We start from the raw sequence: 21,171 nt of genomic DNA, 5'->3' as shown, positions 1-21,171 counted from the left end.
AATGGGTTAGTGCCTGAGGAGAGTTTGCTGGCTCTGGGCCTGTACTCACTGGAGTTTAGAAGAATGAGGGGAAATCTCATTGAAACATTGAGCATAGAAAGGCATAATTAGAGTGGATGTGGAGAGGATGGCACCTATAATGGAGGAGTCCAGGACCAGGGTAGTGAATCTGTGGAATTCATTGCCATGGATGGCTATTGAGACCAAGGCATTGGTATACTAAAGGCAGAAGTTGATAGGTTCTTGATTAATCAGGGCATGAAAGGTTACAGGAAGAAGACAGGAGAATGGGGTTGTGATGGATTATAAATTGTCTATGACGGAATGGCAGACCTGATGGGCCATAAGGCCTAATCCTGCTACTGTGGCTTATGGTCTTACACTAGTTTAATGAAAGTTGTTTCAAAGATAGGGTGCTTATAAATTAATAATTTTGACTTACAAACCCTATCTCCAGTGGAAACTGTTCGATGGTACAACTACGCAGTTTGACAGGAGAATAATTGGACTGATTTGCCTCATTCAGGTAAAAATGGAAACCTAAGATACAGAAGGCATCTGCCATTTGGCCCATTACGTGAGAGAGATGGGAGGTAAAGGGTGATGAAAAATAAAGGCTGGCTGACACTCACAAGATAACAAACTGCATCCATTTTACAGTCATAAGTTGACTTTTGTCTCCAAGTCAGAAAATACGGTAGACAAACACTCAACATACCTCCACAATCCTGTAATAAATAACATCAAAAGAATCACTGATCAGAACAATCAGCTGAAGTCAGAGAGACGCAGCTAGTTCTACCAATCCCAGGAAGAAATGTATGCACACACATCAGACTGTAGAATTTAATAACAGGAACTGGTTATGCTAGGTGTCTTTAAGACATGCTGTAATCTTCCTTTCACACTTTTGCTTTGAATAAGTATTTTTGAGTTAGATGTGATTACCTTTACCTACTTAAGATGTGTTTGAGTCTGTGCACATGCAGGGCCGGGTTTCAGAAGACATGCATTTAGTATATGTCCTTGCCTTTTTTCCAGACCTTTAATAAACAAATCCCATGCACATAGGACTTTCCAATTCTGGTGAATTTACCCCAGTTCATTTTGGGGGAAAAAACTGCAGGGGTAAGAAATCCAAAATAAAAGCAGAAAATACAGGAAATACTCAGCACATCAAGATGCATCTGTGGGAAGAGAGAGTCATGCAGACCTAAAAGGTCTTTGGCCTGAAATATTAACTCTAGTTCATCTTTGATCCAGATATGCCCTCTGTTCCAGTGACAATATCTTTAGCAGTAACAGACATCCCATTCCAATGAGAGAAATCACAATTTCAAGTGACAATCACTTGGTTACAGAATTCATTCATATTGTTGGTACAACAGATCTCATGGTTGAATGTCAAATTAAGAACTAGAACCAACCTCCAGCACTTCTACTTGAGGCATTTTGGAATGCAATTGTCACATTCCTTCAAACAACAATGCCACATGCTGCTCATTATCAAAAGATAAGAAAGTAAAAAAAGTTTTGCCTGCATTTCACAGAGGACATGTAAGGAAACTACTTCAGCAACAACTTGACTAATGATTACCTGATACACTGGTTATTGAATGGTTTTTCTGTTAAACAAAGAGCAAAGGTTTAACTCAAACACAAAATGGAACAGTGATACATTCCCACCAGAGCCAGATATTTCCTGTCAAAAAGTCAGAAATCTGTCAGTTCTACAGAAGTTTGCACCTTTCCTGACGGCTGTGGTTCAGCAGCATGAGCTCATATGGCACAATTAAATTTTAAAACAAACTCTTGAGAAACGGTCAAATGAGATCCAGGCTTAGCATTTCATTCAAAGTACAGTCAAGGAGCAATGGAATGGCATCCGCTCTTCTGTACAAAGCTCCAGAGTGAAACTGACTTCCAATAGCAAATGAACTTCAACGTACTTCATACCTGTTTAAGGACTTCAAATTCTCAATTCCAAATCCCAAGTCACTAGTTAAGAAATGTCAGGATTGGCACTTGGGATTACTTGGGCAACAGAGAAATAAACTCAAGGCAACTTGAAAGTTGAGTCACACAATTTGCAGTTGTGTCTGATTTGAACTGATTCAGTGATTCATTGGCAAATGTGCTACACAACTCCAGAAATAGCAGACCCTTCAAGAAAACATCCAAGTTGATCCCAACTACCCAATAAAACAAAGAAATATAATTGATCTTCATCATTTCAGGCTCTAGGCTGGAAATTGGACTGGGAAAGAAGGTAGCAGAGGGTGAACAAATCTTTTCTACAAAAAAGACTTGTGTTGAAACCATAATGCCAGACTTCAATTGGCAATCAATAACGAAGAAAGAAATTGGAGTTACCGTAGATTCCGTACTACAGAGCGCACCTGATTAAAAGCCACAGGCTCTAATTTTAGAAAGAAAATCAATTTTGTACTTGTACAAGCCACACCGGATTTTAAGCCGCAGGTGTCCCACGTTGTAATATGAGATATTTACACAGAAAGATATTACACGTGAGGATTTTTTAACTTTTAATTAAATCCGTATGGTAACATAAACAAATACATATTGCAAATGCTTTTTTTCAAACCGTGCCTGTAACACGGCTACTTTTAAATATACATACGTATCGGTAACATACAAATTACGTTGCGTATACTTTTTCACTGAACAGTGCACGAACAACATTCCAATATCTCCTAACGACTGGTAAAAAAATATATATACTGCAGCCTACCAGGAAAAGTTATTGATCGCCTTTAACTTAAAAGCAGCGTTCTCGCGCGGGTCTAATGCCGCTCGGCCCCACCTTCCCGTTTATCGCAAACCGGTATTTCCCACAAGACGCGGCGAAACCGGATGTGACATCATAGCATCCCGGGATGTAGTACAGAAAACAAATATAGTTAAAACACTTCTAACTTTAACTAGAAAATACTAACAAATGAATTACTAAGCTAAAATATTATAAACTAAATAACTGCCATAAAGGCAGCACAATGCTTTTCTTCAAGTGTTTTCCATGTTGATGAGGGTGAGTACAAATGACTGATTTACAATAATTTAATTGTGAAAGTGCGCTTGATTTATCGTACAATTTCATTGGACCTCTGAACTACTCATCAATTTTATTGGTCTACTGTTACGAGGCAAAATGTTTTTGGCGGCATGAAAAAAAACCATGCATTAGCCGCACCGTAGTAAAAGCCACAGTGTTCAAAGCTGTTCAAAGCGTGGGAAAAAAGTAGCGGCTTATAATCCGGCATCTACGGTAATTGTTACAATGCAAAAATGAAACACTAAAATTCACTTTCCATCTACAAGCATATTTGGGCCCTTAAAACTGTATCTTCCCATACAATACAAACTCATCTCTTACTTTCAGTTCTTCATTTAAATTAAGATGAAAGCACTCACAGCTTTTCCAGCAACTGTCCGGTGCTCTTGGCTCGGAAGGCATCTTTCGCATCCAGGTCTCGGATCTTGCGTGCCAATTCACGAACTTCTCTGCTCAGTTTATTGTACCTATTAAAAACAGAAGTATGATTGCCTTCATTTTTCACCAAAGTAACTACTCCTCCATTTCCACTAGAATATAAAATCAAAAGTAGTCATTGAGCTTGTTGAACATGACAATGAAATGATGCTCAAAAGGAAAGCCGCATTTGAAGAAAACTCTTCAACCCACATTGTTGAGCCCTCAGAAAGAAGGTCCATCATGGAGAACCTGCAGCCTAACATAACCAGGCTCCCACCTACAAACCTCTCATGTTGGAACCTCAAATGGAAATTGAACAAGATTTTCCACCACAATTACTCAGTTATTCAACTGCAAATCATTTTACTTACAAGAATGTGAAGATATCATGAGAAGAAAAATGGTTGTGCTAATTGGTCAAGCTGGTAACTGTCATGTCAGATGACATGAAACTTCTTGTGGAAATGCTCATTTATCAGAATTAGGATGAATCTGAGATGAATCTGACAATGTATAAGAAAACATTTTCCCCCATGTTTGAGGACTGCAACAGTTCACTGGTCAATTTCTTACCGAGCACAAAACAACAAAAATTAGTTTCAAGTGTAAATTTTACAGATTCCTTCCCCCCCCCCACCACCCCCAATCTATTGTTTGGCAGAGTCATCATTACAGTCATGATTATACCACAAGGTAACAAAGAGGATCATTGTTTTTAAATAGAGTTGCAAATTGTGCTAACACAGTGGACAAGATTAGTGCATTAACAAGCACAGTGCCTGGTACGGAAATACTGTTGTGGACTTGCATTACACAATTTTTTGTTAGAAATGCTAAGTATGCACCAAGTACATAATGCAATTTATCCTTAAACTAGGTTTTACAAATAATGTTCCCTCAATATTAAATATACCACTCCAGATTCTGCTGGAGAGGTGGTGATGGGGCAACCTACCGGGGAAGCCACAGTGACCCAATCTCCGGCACTGAGTCAGGCTCTGTGGCTCAGAAGGGAAAGGGGGAAGAAGGCTTCAGTAATGATAAGGGATTCCATAATTAGAGGAGCAGAAAGCTGTGTATGTGAAAGAGACACCCAGGTGGTATGTTACCTCCCAGGTACATGGGTCGGGGATGTCTCAGATCAGGTCCACAGCATTCCGAAAGGAAGAGGGCGAACAGCTGGAAATCTGGTACATATTGGTACCAACGACATAGGTAGGAAAAGGGAGGAGGTCCTGAAGAGGCGTTTGGCATTTGGCAGAAAGCTGAAAGATAGGACCTGCAGGGTAGTAATCTCTGGATTGTTACCATTGCCACATGCCAGTGAGGACAAGAGGATGATGATTTGGCAGATGTCTGCGAATTGGTGTTGGAGGCAGGGTTTCAGATTTATGGATCATTGGGATCTCCTCTGGGAAAGGTATGACCTCTACAAAAAGGATGCGTTACACCTGAACCTGAGGGGACCAATATGCTTGCAACCTATCAGTGGACATGGATGTCTGCTGTAATACGGGAGTCTCGGACCAGATAGCACAGCCTCAGTCTACTGAGAACGAAAATTTGGAAAAATTTGTTCAGTCAGAAGGTGGCAAATCTGTGGAATTCATTGTCAGACAGCTGTGCAGGCCAAGACATTGGGAACATTTCAGGCAGAGGTTAACAGGTTCATGATTTATCAGGGTGTCAAAGGTTACAGGGAGAAGCCAGGAGAATTGGGTTGAGAGTGATAACAAATCAGCCATGATGGAATGGCAAAGACTCAATGGGCTGAATGGTCTATATTGCTCCCCATCTTATGGTGCAAATTAAAACTGCCTTTGAATGGCTCATTGAAAACAGTCACCAGTCCTGCTGCCTCGAACTCAGCACTGGACCGAATACTAACTAGTCTGACCTACCAACATGATGGCACTGCAAGCACAATCCCTCAAAAACACTGGGCAATAAAAACCCAGGATATGGGAGAGAGGGGGGAAAACATTTTCAGAATCACAATCAGGTTTAATAATACCGGCATATGTTGTGAAATGGGTTGCATTGCATCAGCAGTACAATGCAATACAGAACACATTTTGCAGAACTTAAATTTACTTCGTCTTCTATGTGATATTCTGCAATACTTAATTCTTAAATAACTCTAATTGTTAATTGTGGTGTTGGATTTCTATTTTGATTAGGGTTGGTATCTAGGTTCGTGAGTCAAGAAAATATCATAAGGAAACCTACCCCTTCACCGTTAACTCTATCTTCTCAACAACTCCTCCCATAATCTGAAACGTTAGAAGCAATTTACAGTAACTAATTAACCTACCAATGCACACATCATTGGGATGTGGGAGGAAAGCAAGACACTTGATGGAACCACTTGCAGAAACAGGGTGAATATCTAAACTTCAGGTGGTCAGGATTGAACCTGGATATCCAATGCTGAAAGGCAGTAGGTCTATCTGATGTGCCAATGTACCACATCATCATATGGCTCAAGATGGTGGGACTATAGTAATGAAGTGGAACTCTTGGTTCTGCTGAAAAGCTGAAGGATTTGCTAAGTGTTTGCCTTTCTGTCCTGCCTCCTGCGAAACAAAACAGCCCCATTGTCCTGATACACAAGGACTGAAATAGGTCTCAGCCCGAAACATTTACTGTTTACTCATTTCCATAGATGCTGCCTGGCCAGAGCTCCTCCAGGATTGTGTGCGTGTTGCTCTGGATTTCCAGCACCTACAACTTTGTGCTCATGATTCAAGCATTTTAATTACAGTTAAATTGTGTGCCCAAAATAGAAATATTCAGAGCTAGCCTCAAATTTCTGACACTTCAATTTAGTGTGTCAAGAAATATTCAAAGCATTCACAAACTAGTTATATTGGAACAGACTACATTAAAAACTTAATATACAACGACCAGACCCATACCCCTTCAAATACTGGCATTTGATCGCTCAGATTACCCACTCCCAACAGCACTGGAAAGGAACTGAAACACTCAAAGCAAACTGACACAAGCTTTTATGAAATGTCAAATCAAATTCCAGTCAGCAGGAAATCTCAAACCTTGAACTCTTCCTCAAACCTAAATGAAAGGTTTAAAGCCCAACTAAAACAGCCTAAAAATCTCACAAGTCAAACATCCTTTTTCCAAAGCTCTACAAACATGTCAAAACAATGTTTTAAAGCTTCAATAGCAGCGGCAGAACAGAAAATAACTATTTTAACAGCAGACAATGAAGCAAACCAAAGGCAAGTCTGCTAATGCATGCTTAAAACATCACTACCATTTTCAAATATGTACTGATTGCAACTCTCCCTGGGGCGAGGCAGGCAGTGAAAGATGTTTTCTACCGTCATGAATATTATGAACCCCCACCAACTGACAGACTGAATGTTTTGAAAGTTTGGTCAATGGTTGCAATAAATTTGGTTGAGATTGGACTGACAAGTATTGAATTCAAAGGACAATTGCATTCAATTAATGTGCTGGAATTGTGCCACATTTTCCACAGTTAATATTGATTTTGATGATTAGCTCCATTTGGTAGGAAGCTTGTTAAAAGTGCAGTTCTCAACTAGAAAGATGAGAAGGAATAAAAGAGGGGTTGATGATAGGCACCATGTACTCAATAAGCATCAAGCAGAAAATATTGCAATGGCTGTAGACAATTTACCTTCCCAGCCGCAGACCGTACCACCTTTGGCAATCATCCTCTTTCCATGACTACAGACATTGACCAATAATTGCAATGTACCAATGGCACAATACTGAATTTCATTTGCAACTCTTGAATAAAGCAGTTCACAACTGCACACAGCAAGACCAAGACTGCCATTTACCAGCTTATGCTTCAACGAACTCCAGATCATTTGGGAGGCTGAGGGGGTGATGGACAGGACTTATAGAGAGATAGTCAGAACATAAGACATAGGAGCTGGCTCATCGAGTCTGCTCCGCTATTCAATCATGACTGATCCTTTTTTAATCTCCTCCTCAACCCCATTTCCCAGCTCTTTCCCTGTAACCTTTGATGCCATGTCTAATCATGAACCCATCATATCTCTGCCTTAAATACACCCAACGACCTAGCCTTCACAGCTGCACATGGCAACAAATTCACCACGCTTTGGCTTAAGAAATTTCTCCACATCTGTTTTCAAAGGGCACCCCTCTATCCTGAGGCTGTGCCCTCTTGTCCTAGACTCTCCCGCCATGAGAAACATCCTTTCCACATCTCCTCTGTCTAGACGTTTCAACATTCAAAAGGATTCAATGAGATTCCCCCCTCATCTTTCTGAACTCCAGTAAGTACAGACCCAGAGCCATCAAGCGTTCCTCGTATGATAACCCTTTCATTCCTGGAATCATCCTTGTGAACCTACTCTGGACCCTCTCCAATGCCAGCACATCATTTCTAAGATGAGGGGCTCAAAACTCAAGGTGAGGCCTCAGCAATACCTTAAAAAGCCTCGGCATCACATCCTTGTATTTTAGACCTCTTGACATGAATGCCAACATGGCATTTGCCTTCCTCACCACCGACTCGACCTGTAAGTTAACCTTTCAGTTGTACTGCACAAGGACTCCCAAGTACCTTTGCATCTCAGATTTTTGGATTTTCTCCCCATTTAGAAAATAGTCCATACATTTATTTCTACTACCAAAATGCACACCCAACGTGCAGGACACAGGAAACTGTCTGGCAGTCAGGAAGGGGAATGGGGTTAAGCAGCCAGTGTTGAGTACCCTTGTGGCCATCCACCTCAACAACAGGTGTCACTTTGGATACTGGGGGCAGGGGGTTGAGGAATAACTTAACAGAGGAAAGTCACAGTGGTCCTGTCTCTGGCATTGAGTCTGCCTCTGCAACTCAGAAGGGAAATAGGAAGAGATACGCTGTGGTGATAGGGGATTTGTTAGTTAGGGGAACGGACAGGAGGTTCCGTGGTTGGGAATGAGATTTCTAGATGGCACTTTGCCTCCTGAGTGCTAGGGTCCAAGATATCTCAGATGAAATCCTCAGCATTATTAAGTGGGACGATGAACAGCCAGAGGTCGTGATCCATGTAGGTACCAATGACATGGGTAGGATGAGTGACAAGGTTCTGCAGAGGGAGTTCATGGAGTTAGGTGGCAAGTTAAAGGGCAGGACCTCAAGGGTTGTGTTCTCAGGATTGCTACCGCGCTATGTGCTGGTGAGGCCAGAACTAGGAAGATTATACAGTTAATACACGGCTAATGAGTTGGTGTAGGAGGGAAGGCATAAGATTTTTGGACCATTGCATTTTCTTCCAGGAAAGGCAGGACCTGTACAGAATAGACAGTTTGCGCCTGAACTGAGGGGGACTAATATCCCAGCTGCACATAGGGGGATGGGAACTAGAGTGCCAGCACAGTTAGTGGAGGCCTACATTGACAAGGCCTCAGACAAAGTTACGAACCAAAAGGTTCAGCATGGTGCGAATAGTGTCCTAAGCTGCACATATTTCAATGCAAGAAGTATTATCGGAAAGGCGAGTAATAGTGCTGAGGATGAGGTAGCTGGTTATAACTGGTTTACAAACAGAGGCTGAGGTGAGGAGAGGCTGTTGGTTGGGTAAAATTGCAGTTAACAGGATGAGTTACAACATAAAAGGCAGACAAAATGAAAAAGGGTGAATACAGACTAAAGATGTTATATTTGAATTACAGAATATATGTAATACAGAAGATGAACTTATAGCATAGTTACAGATTACCATGCATGATGTTATAGACATCACTGAATCATGGCTGAAAGAAGATTATAGTTGGGAGCTTCATGTCCAAGGATACACATTGTATCAAAAGGGCAGAATTAAGGGAGGGAAGTTTAGGGGAATCATCAGGGGTAAGTTTTTTTTTAATAAACACAGATGGTTGTGAGTGCCTGGAATGACTTGCCAGGGATGGTGGTGGAGGCTAAAACATTAGGGGTATTTAAGAGCCTCTTGGACAGGCACATGGATGAAAGAAAAATGGAGGGTTATGGGGTAGTGTGAGTACTTTTTTTTTTAAGGATTATATGGGTCGGCACAACATGGAGGGCTGAAGGGCCTGTACTGTGCTGTAGTGTTCTATGTTCCATTACAGGCAGGAAGGTAGAGGGGGCAGCGTTACTGTTTTGGTAAAAAATATAATCAAATCATTAGGAAGAGGTGACACAAGGTCAGAAGGTGTTGAATCATTGGGGATCAAGCTAAGAAACTGCAAGGATAAAAAGACCCTGATGGGAATTGCATACAAACCCCTAACAGTGGTAAAGATGTGGTCTACGAATTACAACAGGATATAGAAAATGCATGCCAAAAGGGCAATGTTCTAATAATCATGCAGGATTTCAATACGCAGGTTGAAGAAAATCAGGTGGGCACTGAATTCCAGGAAGGGGGATTTCTAAAGTGCCTACTAAAGGGCTGTTAGGAACAGCTCATGGTTGAGCGCACTGGAGGATCAGTTATTCCGAATTGGGAACAAGAGGAAATCTGCAGATGCTGGAAATCCAAGCAACACACACACACAAAGTGCTGGAGAACTCAGCAAGTCAGGCAGCATCTATGGGAAAAAATTTACAGTTGACTTTTTGACTGAAACCCTTCGACAGGACTGAAGAAAAAAAAAGCTAAGGAGTAGATTTGCAGGGTGGGTGGGGGAGGGAGGAGAGAGAGAAATGCCAGGTGGAGGGGGAGGGATGAAGCAAAGAACTAGGAAGTTGATTGGTGAAAGAGACAGAAAGCCACGCAAGAAAGCTCCAGAGGGAGGCAATGGGTGGGCAAGGAGATAACTTGAGAGAGTGACAAAGGGAGGGGAAATGAAGGGTGGAGGCATTACTGGAAGTTTGAGAAATCAATGTTCATGCCATCAGGTTGGAGGCTACCCAAACGGAATACATTCTGAATTGGGTGCTGTGCAATGAATCAGAATTGATTAGATAGCTTAAGGTAAAAGAATGCTTTGGGGCAAGTGATCACAATATGATTTAATTCGCCCTGAAATTTGACAGTGCAATGAAGGGAATTACAGAGGCATGTGAGGAGTTGGCCAGAGTTGATTGGAAAAGAACACAGGTAGGGATGATAGCAGAGCGGCAATGGCTGGAATTTCTGGAAGCAATTCAGAAGGCGCAGGATATAAATACCCAAAAAGGAGGAAGTATTCTAAAGATGACCCAATTGTGGCCAGCAAGAAAAGTCAAAGCCAACATAAAAGCCAAAGAGAGGACATATAATAGACCAAAGATTAGTGGGAAGTTAGAGGATTGGGAAGCTTTTAAAAAGTCATGAAGGTTAGGATGGAATAAAGTAGTCAGTAATATCAAAGAGGATACCAGGAGAGTCTTTAAGTGTAAAAGAGAGGCGAGAATGGATATTGGACCACTGGAGAACGATGCCGGAGAGGTGGTAATGGGGGTCAAGGAAATGACAGATAGTTACGTACCCATGGGTATCTTGTACCTGTCATGTGACCGTGATGTAATTGAGGCTATGCTGGACATGAGGTAATGGTCTTGTGATGGGGGGGTGACGTCAGTTTCCCGCCAGTGAGAGGTCATGTGATAGCTTATTTCCCCCACAGGATATAAAAGGAGAGCCCCTCCCTGTGACGCAGGGCAGTCAGTGGTTGATTTCACTAGTGACTCTGCGTTGCAGCGTATTTTGATGTATGACGCAGTTTTATTTTAAAGTGGAGTTTTATTTTCTGCATTAAGTCTCAAAGGTTATTGCCGGCAGTTCCGCTCTAATACTGCCAATCCAGTCTGTGGAGAGTGAAGATTTTAAAGGAGTTCAGAAGTCCCGAAGGATTGTGAAAGTTAATGTCGACAGTGAAACAGATTCGACCTTTGTTTAATCTTCGCTCAAGGAATTAGTAGCCTGTGTCCATGTTAACTCCTGCTTTGCCAAAAGAGAGCAGAAAGAGCTGGATGCAGAATTTCACTAAGGAAAGGTCAGTGCCTTTAAGCCGTTTTATTTCCTTCGACCGTAAATCCTCCAGGAAATAACATACTCCAGTTTAACAACGTGGAAAGGATTTAAGTACAGGAAAGAAAGCCTCTCCCAAGCGACTGGGTAAAACTTTGGACTTTCGCATTACTACTTCTCGGAACTGTTTTCGCATTATCGCTTTAAGGACTGTTCAAGCTGCCGCACAGCAGCTGACTTCCGGTTACATTAGCCGTTTGTTTACTTTTGGGGGTTTTTTAAAATATGTACAGTGTTTAATAAATATTTTATTTGTTATAAAAACCTGTTTCAATTATATATTCATTGTTGCTGATTTGTAACACAGATGAACTGAAAAAGTATTTTCACTATGGGAGATACCGGCAATGTGGTGGAAGTTCAGAGCATCAGGGAAGTTACCTTAACTAGAGTTTTTAGGAAACTGAGAGGTCTGAAGGTAGATAAGTCACTGGACCAGATGGTGTACTCCCCAAAGACGTGACTGAAGAGATTGTGGAGGCATCGGTAATGATCTCTCCAGGATCACCAGATTCTAGAATGATTCCAGAAGACTGGAAAATTGCAAATGTCACTCCACTCTTCAAGAAGGGAGAGAGGCAGAAGAAAGGAAATTATAGGCCAGTTAGACTGAACACAGTATTGGGAAAACATTGGTGTCAATTATTAAGCACAAAGTATTGGAGGCAAATATTTAAATAGGTTGTAGTCAGCAAGGTTTTCTCAAGGGAAAATATTGCCTGAGAAATCTGTTGAAGAAATGACAAGCAGGATAGACAAAGGAGAACCTGATGTTGTGTACTTGGATTTTCAGAAGGCCTTTGACATGGTGCCACAAGAGGCTGTTTCACAAGCTATGAGCCCATGATATTACAGGATAGCTTCTAACATGGATAGAGAAATGGCTGATTGGCAGGAGGCAAAGAGTGGGAATAATGGGAGCCTTTTCTGGTTGTCTGCCAGTGCATGGGGGGTCTGTGTTAGAGCCAATTCTTTTTATGTTATGTATCAATGATTTGCATGATGGAATTGATGGCTTTGTTGCAAACTTTGCAAATGATATGAAGACAGGTGAAGAGACAGGTAATTTAAAGTAGAGTGTCTACAGAAGGACTTCGATTAGAAGAATGGACAAAGAAATGGCAGCTGGAATACAGTGTCAAGTGTATTTCATTGCAGAAGAAATGGAAAGGTTGACTATTTCCTAAATGGAGAGAAAATACAAAAAAACAGAGGCGCAAAGGAACTTGGGAATCCATGTGCAGGATTTCCTAAAGGTCAATTTACAGGTTGAGTTTGTAATAAGGAAGACATATGCAATGTTAGCATTCATTCCAAGAGCAGAAGACTATAAAAGCAAGGATGTAATGTTGAGACTTCATAAAGCACTGGTGAGCCCTCACTTGGAGTATTGTGAGCAGTTTTGGGCCCCTTATCTTAGAAATGATGTGTTGAAACTGTAAAGGGTTCAAAGGAGACTCACAAAAATGATTCCAGAATTGAATGGCTTGTCACATGAAGAGTGTTTGATGGCTCTGGGACTGGATTCACAAGAATTCAGAAGAAACCTATCGAATGGTGAAAGGCCTTGATAGAGTGGATGTGGAATTCTTTGCTACAGGCATCTGTGGAAGCCAAGTCTTGATGTAGATTTACATTATTACTTTATTTGCGATTCAGCACAGAGTAGGAATCCCCCAGTTTAATCTGAGCCTAATCATGGGGCAATTTACAATGACCAATCAGCCTACCATCCAGCAAGTCTTTGAACTGGTGGAGGAAACCTGAAAACCCAGAGGAAACTAGTGTGGTTACGGGGAGAACATACAAACTCCTTACAGGCTGCAGCAGGAATTGAACCCAGGTTGCTTGAACTGCAAAGCATTGTCCTAAACGTGCCGCCTCCAAGGGCAGAGGCTGATAGACTTTTGATTGGTCAGGCCATGAACAGATATAGGAAGAAGGGAAGTGATTGAGGCAGAGAGGAAAACTGGATCAGAATCAGAATAAGGTTTATTATACAAACATAGAAAACCTACAGCACAATACAGGCCCTTCAGCCCACAAAGCTATGCCAAACATATCTCTACCTTAGAACTACCTAGGCTTTATCCATAGCCCTCTATTTTTCTAAGATCCACGTAGCCATCCAGGAGTCTCTTAAAAGTCCCTATTGTTTCCACCTCCAGAACCACTGACGGCAGCCCAGTCCATACACTCACCACTCTGCGTAAAAGACTTACCTGATATCTCCTCTGTACCTGCTTCCAAGCGCCTCAAAACTATGCCCCCTCATACAGTCCATATAACAATTACAGCACAGAAACAGGCTATCTCGGCCCTCCTAGTCCGTGCCGAACGCTTACTCTCACCTAGTCCCACCTACCTGCACTCAGCCCATAACACTCCATTTCTTTCCTGTCCATATACCCATCCAATTTTTTTTTAAATGACAAAATCGAACCTGCCTCTACCACTTCTACTGGAAGCTCCTTCCAGTCGGCCCTCCTTATCCACGAGTTCCGCATACTCCAATTCAACCAACCACAAATCGAGAAAACCAGAGCATGTACAGACTTTTCTTCTTGTCATTATTCCCTAAACTGTACAGACTTTTCTTCTTGTCATTATTCCCTAAACAATGCAGTATAACAACGACTTACATAGCATTTACATTGTATTAGTTATTATATATAGAGATGATTTAAAGTATATGGGAGAATGTGCGTAGGTTATCGTGGATCGGGATCAAAAAAAATCAGAAGTTCTCTAAGTCAGAACAGCTACATGCAGTATTATTTAACGTCAGTTAGTCAAACATTTGTCTTAGAAAATAGTATATATTTTACCTTTCTAGGCAAATAAAACACTTAAGAAACGTATGTATTTCAATAATTAAACCACTGCGTTGTTTTGTAATAATTGTAGCTTTCTCACTTTATCCTTTAAAATTGTTCCTATCGTTAACCAACTGTACCCTAACCCTTTTCCAATGACCGATGGCGTTTCACCTCTTTCCGATCGCTTTATTATTTCCACTTTATTTTCAATCAGGATCATGATTATTTTCGTGAACAGAAACACTGCGGATTCAGAGCTCCGCCGGGTCCTAAAGAGCACTGCTCTGAGACAGGTTAAATAAGGTCCAGGGTTCTGCTGGGTCCTAAAGTCCACCTCATTGGAACAGGTTAAATAAGGGATTTGAGCATCTGCGTTTTTTGGTATCCGCGAGGGGTCCCAGAACCAATCCCTCGCAGATAAGGAGGGCCGACTGTACTAGCCATTTCAGCCCTGGAGAAAAGCCTCTGACTATCCACACGATCAGTGCCTCTCATCATCTTATACACCTCCAACAGGTCACCTCTCATCCTCCGTCGCTCCAAGGAGAAAAGGCCGAGTTCACTCAACCTATTCTCATAAGGCATGCTCCCCAATCCAGGCAACATCCTTGTAACAACAACACACACAAAATGCTGGTAGAACACAGCAGGCTAGGCAGCATCTATAGGGAGAAGCGCTGTCGACATTTCGGGCCAAGACCCTTCATCAGGACTAACTGAAAGGAAAGACAGTAAGAGATTTGAAAGTAGTGGGTGGACAGGGAAATGCGAAATGATAGGAGAAGAGCGTGGGGTGGGATGAAGCTAAGAGCTGGAAAGGTGATTGGCGAAAGTGATACAGAGCTGGAGAAGGGAAAGGATCATGGGACGGGAGGCCTCAGGAGAAAGAAAGGGGGGGGAAACACCAGAGGGAGATGGAGAACAGGCAAACAACTAAATATGTCAGGGATAGTGTAAGAAGGGGAGGAGGGGCATTAACGGAAGTTAGAGAAGTCAATGTTCAAATAACATCCTTGCAAATTTCCTCTGCGCCCTTTCTATGGCTTCCACATCCTTCCTGTAGTGAGGCAACCAGAAATGAGCACAGTACTCCAAGTGGGGTCTGACCAGGGTCCTATATAGCTGCAACATTACCTCTTGGCTCTTAGACTCAATCCCACAATTGATGAAGGTCAATACACCATAGGCCTTCTTAACCAGAGTCAACCTACATAACAGCTTTCAGTATCCTATGGACTCAGACCCCAAGATCCCTCTGATCCTCCACAATGACAAGAGTCTTACCATTAATAGTATATTCTGCCATCATATTTGACCTACCAAAATGAACCACCTCATAATTATTTGGGTTGAACTCCATCTGCCACTTCTCAGCCCAGTTTTGCATCCTATCAATGTCCCACTGTAACCTCTGACAGCCCTCCACACTATCCACAACACCCCCAACCTTTGTATCATCAGCAAATTTACCAACCCATCCTTCCACTCCCTCATCCAGGTCATTCATAAAAATCACAGAGTAAGGGTCCCAGAACAGATCCCTGAGGCACACCACTGGTCACCGGCCTCCTTGCAGAATATGACCTGTCAACAACCACTCTTTGCCTTCTGTGGGGAAGCCAGTTCTTGATCCACAAAGCAATGTCCCCTTGGATCCCATGCCTCCTTACTTTCTCAATAAGCCTTGCATGGGGTACCTTATTAACTGACTTGCTAAAATCCATATACACTACATCAAATGCCTTGCTGGAATCCTCATACACTACATCTACTGCTCTTCCTTCATCAATGTGTTTCGTCACATCCTCAAAAAATTCAATCAGGCCCATAAGGCACGACCTGCCTTTGACAAAGCCATGCTGACTATTCCTAATCATACTATACCTCTACAAATGTTCATAAATCCTGCCTCTCAGGATCTTCTCCATCAACTTACCAACCACTGAATTAAGACTCACTGGTCTATAATTTCCTGGGCTATCTCTACTCCCTTTCTTGAATAAGGGAACAACATCCGCAACACTCCAATCCTCCGGAACTGCTTCCATCCCCACTGATGATGCAAAGATCATCGCCAGAGGCTCAGCAATCTCCTCCCTCACTTCCCACAGTGGCCTGGGGTACATCTCATCTGGTCCCAGTGACTTATCCAACTTGATGCTTTCCAAAAGCTCCAGCACATACTCTTTCTTAATATCTACATGCTCAAGCTTTTCAGTCCACTGCAAGTCATCCCTACAATCACCAAAATCCTGTTCCATAGTGAATACTGAAGCAAAGTATTCATTAAGTATGTCTGCTTTCTCCTCTGGTTCCATACACACTTTTCCACTGTCACACTTGATTGGTCCCATTCTTTCACGTCTTATCCTCTTGCTCTTCACATACTTGTAGAATGCCTTTAGGTTTTCCTTAATTCTGCCCGCCAAGGCCTTCTCATGGCCCTTTCTGGCTCTCCTAATTTCATTCTTAAGTTCCTTCCTGCTAGCCTTATAATCTTCTAGATCACTATCATTATCTAGTTGTTTTTTTTAAATCTTTCGTAAGCTGTTTTCTTCCTCACTAGATTTACAACAGCCTTTGTACACCACGGATCTTGTACCCTACCATCCTTCCCATGTCTCATTGGAATGTACCTACTCAGAACCCCACACAAATATCCCCTGAACGTTTGCCACATTTCTTCCGTACATTTCTGAGAACATTTGTTTCCAATTTATGCTTCCAAGTTCCTGCCTGATAGCCTCATATTTCCCCTTACTCCAATTAAATGTTTCCCTAACTTGTCTGTTCCTATCATAGAATTGTGATCACTATCTCCAAAATGTTCTCCCACTGACCAGGTTCATTTCCCAATATCTGATCAAGTACAGCCTCTCCTCTTGTAGGCTTATCTACATATTGTGTCAAGAAACCTTCCTGAACACACCTAACAAACTCCACCCCTTCTAAACTCCTCACTCTAGGGAAATGCCAATTAATATTTGGGGAATTAAAATATCCCACCACAACAATCCTGTTATTATTACTCCTTTCCAGAATCTGTCTCCCAATCTGCTCCTCAATGTCCCTGTTACTATTGAGTGGTCTATATATTTTAAAAAAACACCCAGTAGAGTTATTGACCCCTTCCTATTCCTAACTTCCACCCACAAAAACTCCGTAGACAATCCCTCCATGACTTCCTCCTTTTCTGCAGCTGTGACACAACCTCTGATCAACAGTGCCACACCCCCAGCTCTTTTGGCTCCCCCCCATCCTTTCTGAAACATCTAAAGCCTGGCACTTGAAGTAGTTATTCCTGCCCGAGCCATCCAGGCCTCTGTAATTGTCACAACATCATAGCTCCAACTGCTGATCCATGCTCTGAGCTCATCTGCTTTATTTATAAACTCCTTGCATTGAAATAGACACATCTCAAACCATCGGTCTGAGTGAGTCCCTTCTCTATCACCTGCCTATCCTCCCTTTCTCACTGTCTCCAAGCCTTCTCTTTTTGTGAGCCAACCTCCCTTTCCTCCGTCACTTCAGTTCGGTTCCCATCCCCCCCGCAATTCCAGTTTAAACTCTCCCCAATATCCTTAGCAAACCTTCCCCACCAGGATATTGGTCCCCCTCGGATTCAAGTGCAACCCATCCTTTTTGTACAGGTCACAGTACGGGGTTTTGTACGGGGCAGCCAAAAGAGATCTCAATGATCCAGAAATCTGAATCCCTGCCCCCTGTTCCAATCCCTCAGTCACACATTTATCCTCCACCTCATTCTATTCCTATACTCACTGTCATGTGGCACAGGCAGTAATCCTGAGATAACTACCTTTGAGGTCCTGACATATCACCGACATATGCCGTAAAAAATTTTAACTTAGCAGCAGCAGTTCAATGCAATACACCATCTAGAAGAATAATAAGTAGATCAATTACAGTATACATATATTGAATAGATTAAAAATCATGCAAAAACAGAAATAATATATTAAAAAAAGAGGTAGTGTTCACGATTTCAATGTCCATTTAGGAATCGGATAGCAGAGGGGAAGAAGCTGTTCCTGAACAGCCATGATGGAATGGCTGAGCAGACACAATGAGCCAAATGGCCCAATTCTGCTCCTGTATCTTACGGTCTAAAACTACCTGCCTCTCCACTAATCAGCATATTGTCTGAAAACTTTGCAAAAAGCCTTCAATTCCGTCATCCACATCACTGACATAGAACTTAAAAATAACTTCTGCCATTCTACAAATCAAAGCTGATCTTTTAACTCAAAACCAATACTAGTAAATGAGATCTGTGCAAATAGTACTCAATTGTTGCCATGTGCACAATGGAGCAAAGTTTGTTTCTGTACAGTATGACTATGACTACTTTTCCCACACTAAACCTATCACTTGATTTCCTTTATATTTAAAAAGTTATTGTTTTGTCTTGAATATACACAAAAACTGAGGCACCACAATATTCAGTCAGAGAATTTCAAAACCACTACCCAGAGGGTGTAGAAATTCCTCCTGTCAACACACACAAAATGCAGGAGGAACTCAGCAAGTTAGGCAATATCAATGGAGGGGAATAAACAGAAGACATTTTGGATGGAGACCCTCTTTTCTGTACCTTCTTTTGAGAACATAATGCCTGATTGCAGCACAGCTCACCAATCGGAACAGCTCCACATCTTCTGTGTTGAGCCTCATAAGATTTTGCACATTTCATCAAGACCTTTCATTCTTCTAAACTTCATGGAATAGAAGAACAATCTGCTTAAGCTCCCCTCATAAGACAATAAACTCCATTCCTGGAATCAATTCAGTTACCCTTCGTTGTACACCCTCAAATAACCCAGTAGCCTTGAGCCTTTGATGGTGCTGTACTAATGATTTCCAAATCACATTAATAACCAAATGCAACTGCGTATTTTTCAATATATAATGATTTTTCCACAGCACCTGGCAAGTTTACAAGGAGGAAACACAGAAACACCATACCTCATGCAACAAACCAACCCAGATTTCTGATCCACGGTGTGCCAGATCCTAAACCTGGCTCCAGTCATGCATGCAGACTCCAGTCCTGAATTATGGCTTACAGTCCAGACAAGTGTGCCAGACAACAGCGAACCTGGATTTCCAGAATATCAGGTGCTGAATTATTGGCATTTGGCATTAGTGGAAACACACGAGACTGAACGGCCTTGGTTCAAAATGTCAACAGCTCATTTCCCTCCACTGATGCTGCTCAACCCACTGAGTTACTCCAGCAGACACACAAGAGATTCTGCAGATGCTGGAAACCTTGAGCAACCCACACAAAGTATTAGAGGAAATCAGCAAGTCAGGCAACAGTTGAGGAGGGAAATCAGGCCAAGACCATTCATCAGAACTAGAAAGGAAGGGGGCAGAAGCCAGAATAAGGTGGGGGTTTGGGGAAGCTGGCAGATGATAGGGGGAAGTACATGGGTGGAGAAGGGGGGAATGAAAGGGAATATGAAAAGCTGAATGGTGATAACATGGAAGAGGTAAAGTACTGAAGAAGGAGCACAGTGGACCATGGAATAAAGGGAATCAGGGGGTGATGGGCAAGTCATGATGGGGAGAGGAGTAATTGGGGGAGCTACTAGAATAAAACAAAAAAGTGGAGGTGAGGGGGAAAAAAAATTACTAGAAGTTAGAGAAAAAAAATGTTCATGCCATCAAGTTGAGCACTACCAGACAGAATATGAGACGTTGCTCAGATTGGCCTCGCTGCCTCACTTACTTGATTCGTCTCTCTCCTTTCTTAATCTGTCTCCATCTCCAAAGCCAGATTACACTGGACAACAAAGATGTTGCTTCCTGAATACTTTTGGGTTTATCATGGTTTTTGGGCTACAGATCCATGAAAACCGCCATGAAATATTGCTATCATACACCATGTTTTTTAAAAACACCTGTATTTATTTCAATTCATAATTCACATCACAATAACGAATCCCAAGATTAAACAAGGCATTTTTGTTGGTCCACAAATCAAACAGGTCATCACTGACAGCAATTTGAAGAACTTCTAGTGGGACCAGAGAAAATTGCATGGAAGGGATTCAAGGACATTGTTGAAAATTGTATTTTTAATTTATTATTTATTGAGATACAAGGTGGAGCAGACTCTTCCAGGCCTCTGAGGCACACCGTCCAGCAATCCCCCAATTTAATCTGAGCCTAATCACAGGACAACTTAACAACCAATTAATCTACCAAGCAGTCGGTCTTCTAACTATCAGGGGAAACCGGACCAGCCAGAGGAAACCCATGCAAGGAGAATGTACAGACAGCAGTGGGAAATGAACCCAGGTCACCTGTACTGCAAAGCATTGTGTTAACGACTGCACTAACGTGCTACCCCAAAATCTTCTTGGCAACTACAGGACACCAAACTACGTGCAGCTGGTCGACAGCCTGCTTCAAGCATACAAAACCATGAAGAGCAACATGTCAATAAAGATTCATTTTCTACATTCCTATATTGACTTCTTCCCTACAAATCTTGCTGCCGTCAGTGATGAGCATGCTGAAAGGTTTTCACCAGGACACCGCAATTATGAACAAACAGTATCAGGGCAACCGAAATTCATCAAAGCTGGCTGACTATTGTTGGACACTTACGAGAGAGAGGCCTCAAGACACTGAATACAAACGGAAATCAACAAAATATTTTGAGCTTAACTGGACTATTACGAAGAGTCAGCATGTGCAATAACAATGACAGGTATTCTAACACAAACGAGAAAATCTGCAGATGCTGCACATCCAAGCAACACACACAAAATGCTGGAAGAACTTAGCAAGCTAGGCAGCAGCCATAGAAGGGTACAGTTAGATAGATAGATAGATACTT

At 42.0% G+C, this 21,171-nt stretch overlaps 1 protein-coding gene across 1 annotated transcript in view; it reads right to left on the bottom strand.

Moving 5' to 3' along the window:
* The window catches only part of imp3 (IMP U3 small nucleolar ribonucleoprotein 3), a 225,590-nt gene that overhangs the window by 201,648 nt on the left and 2,771 nt on the right, over positions 1 to 21,171 (bottom strand). The window contains exon 2 of the mRNA XM_073063684.1: positions 3,433 to 3,540. Within this exon, the coding sequence (XP_072919785.1) occupies positions 3,433 to 3,540 (108 nt within the window). The remainder of the gene's footprint in view (positions 1 to 3,432; positions 3,541 to 21,171) is intronic.

Source organism: Hemitrygon akajei, chromosome 12 (genome assembly GCF_048418815.1).
Source record: "Hemitrygon akajei chromosome 12, sHemAka1.3, whole genome shotgun sequence".
In the NCBI taxonomy this organism is placed as follows: Eukaryota; Metazoa; Chordata; class Chondrichthyes; order Myliobatiformes; family Dasyatidae; genus Hemitrygon; species Hemitrygon akajei.
This window is presented reverse-complemented; position numbering and strand designations above follow the sequence as displayed.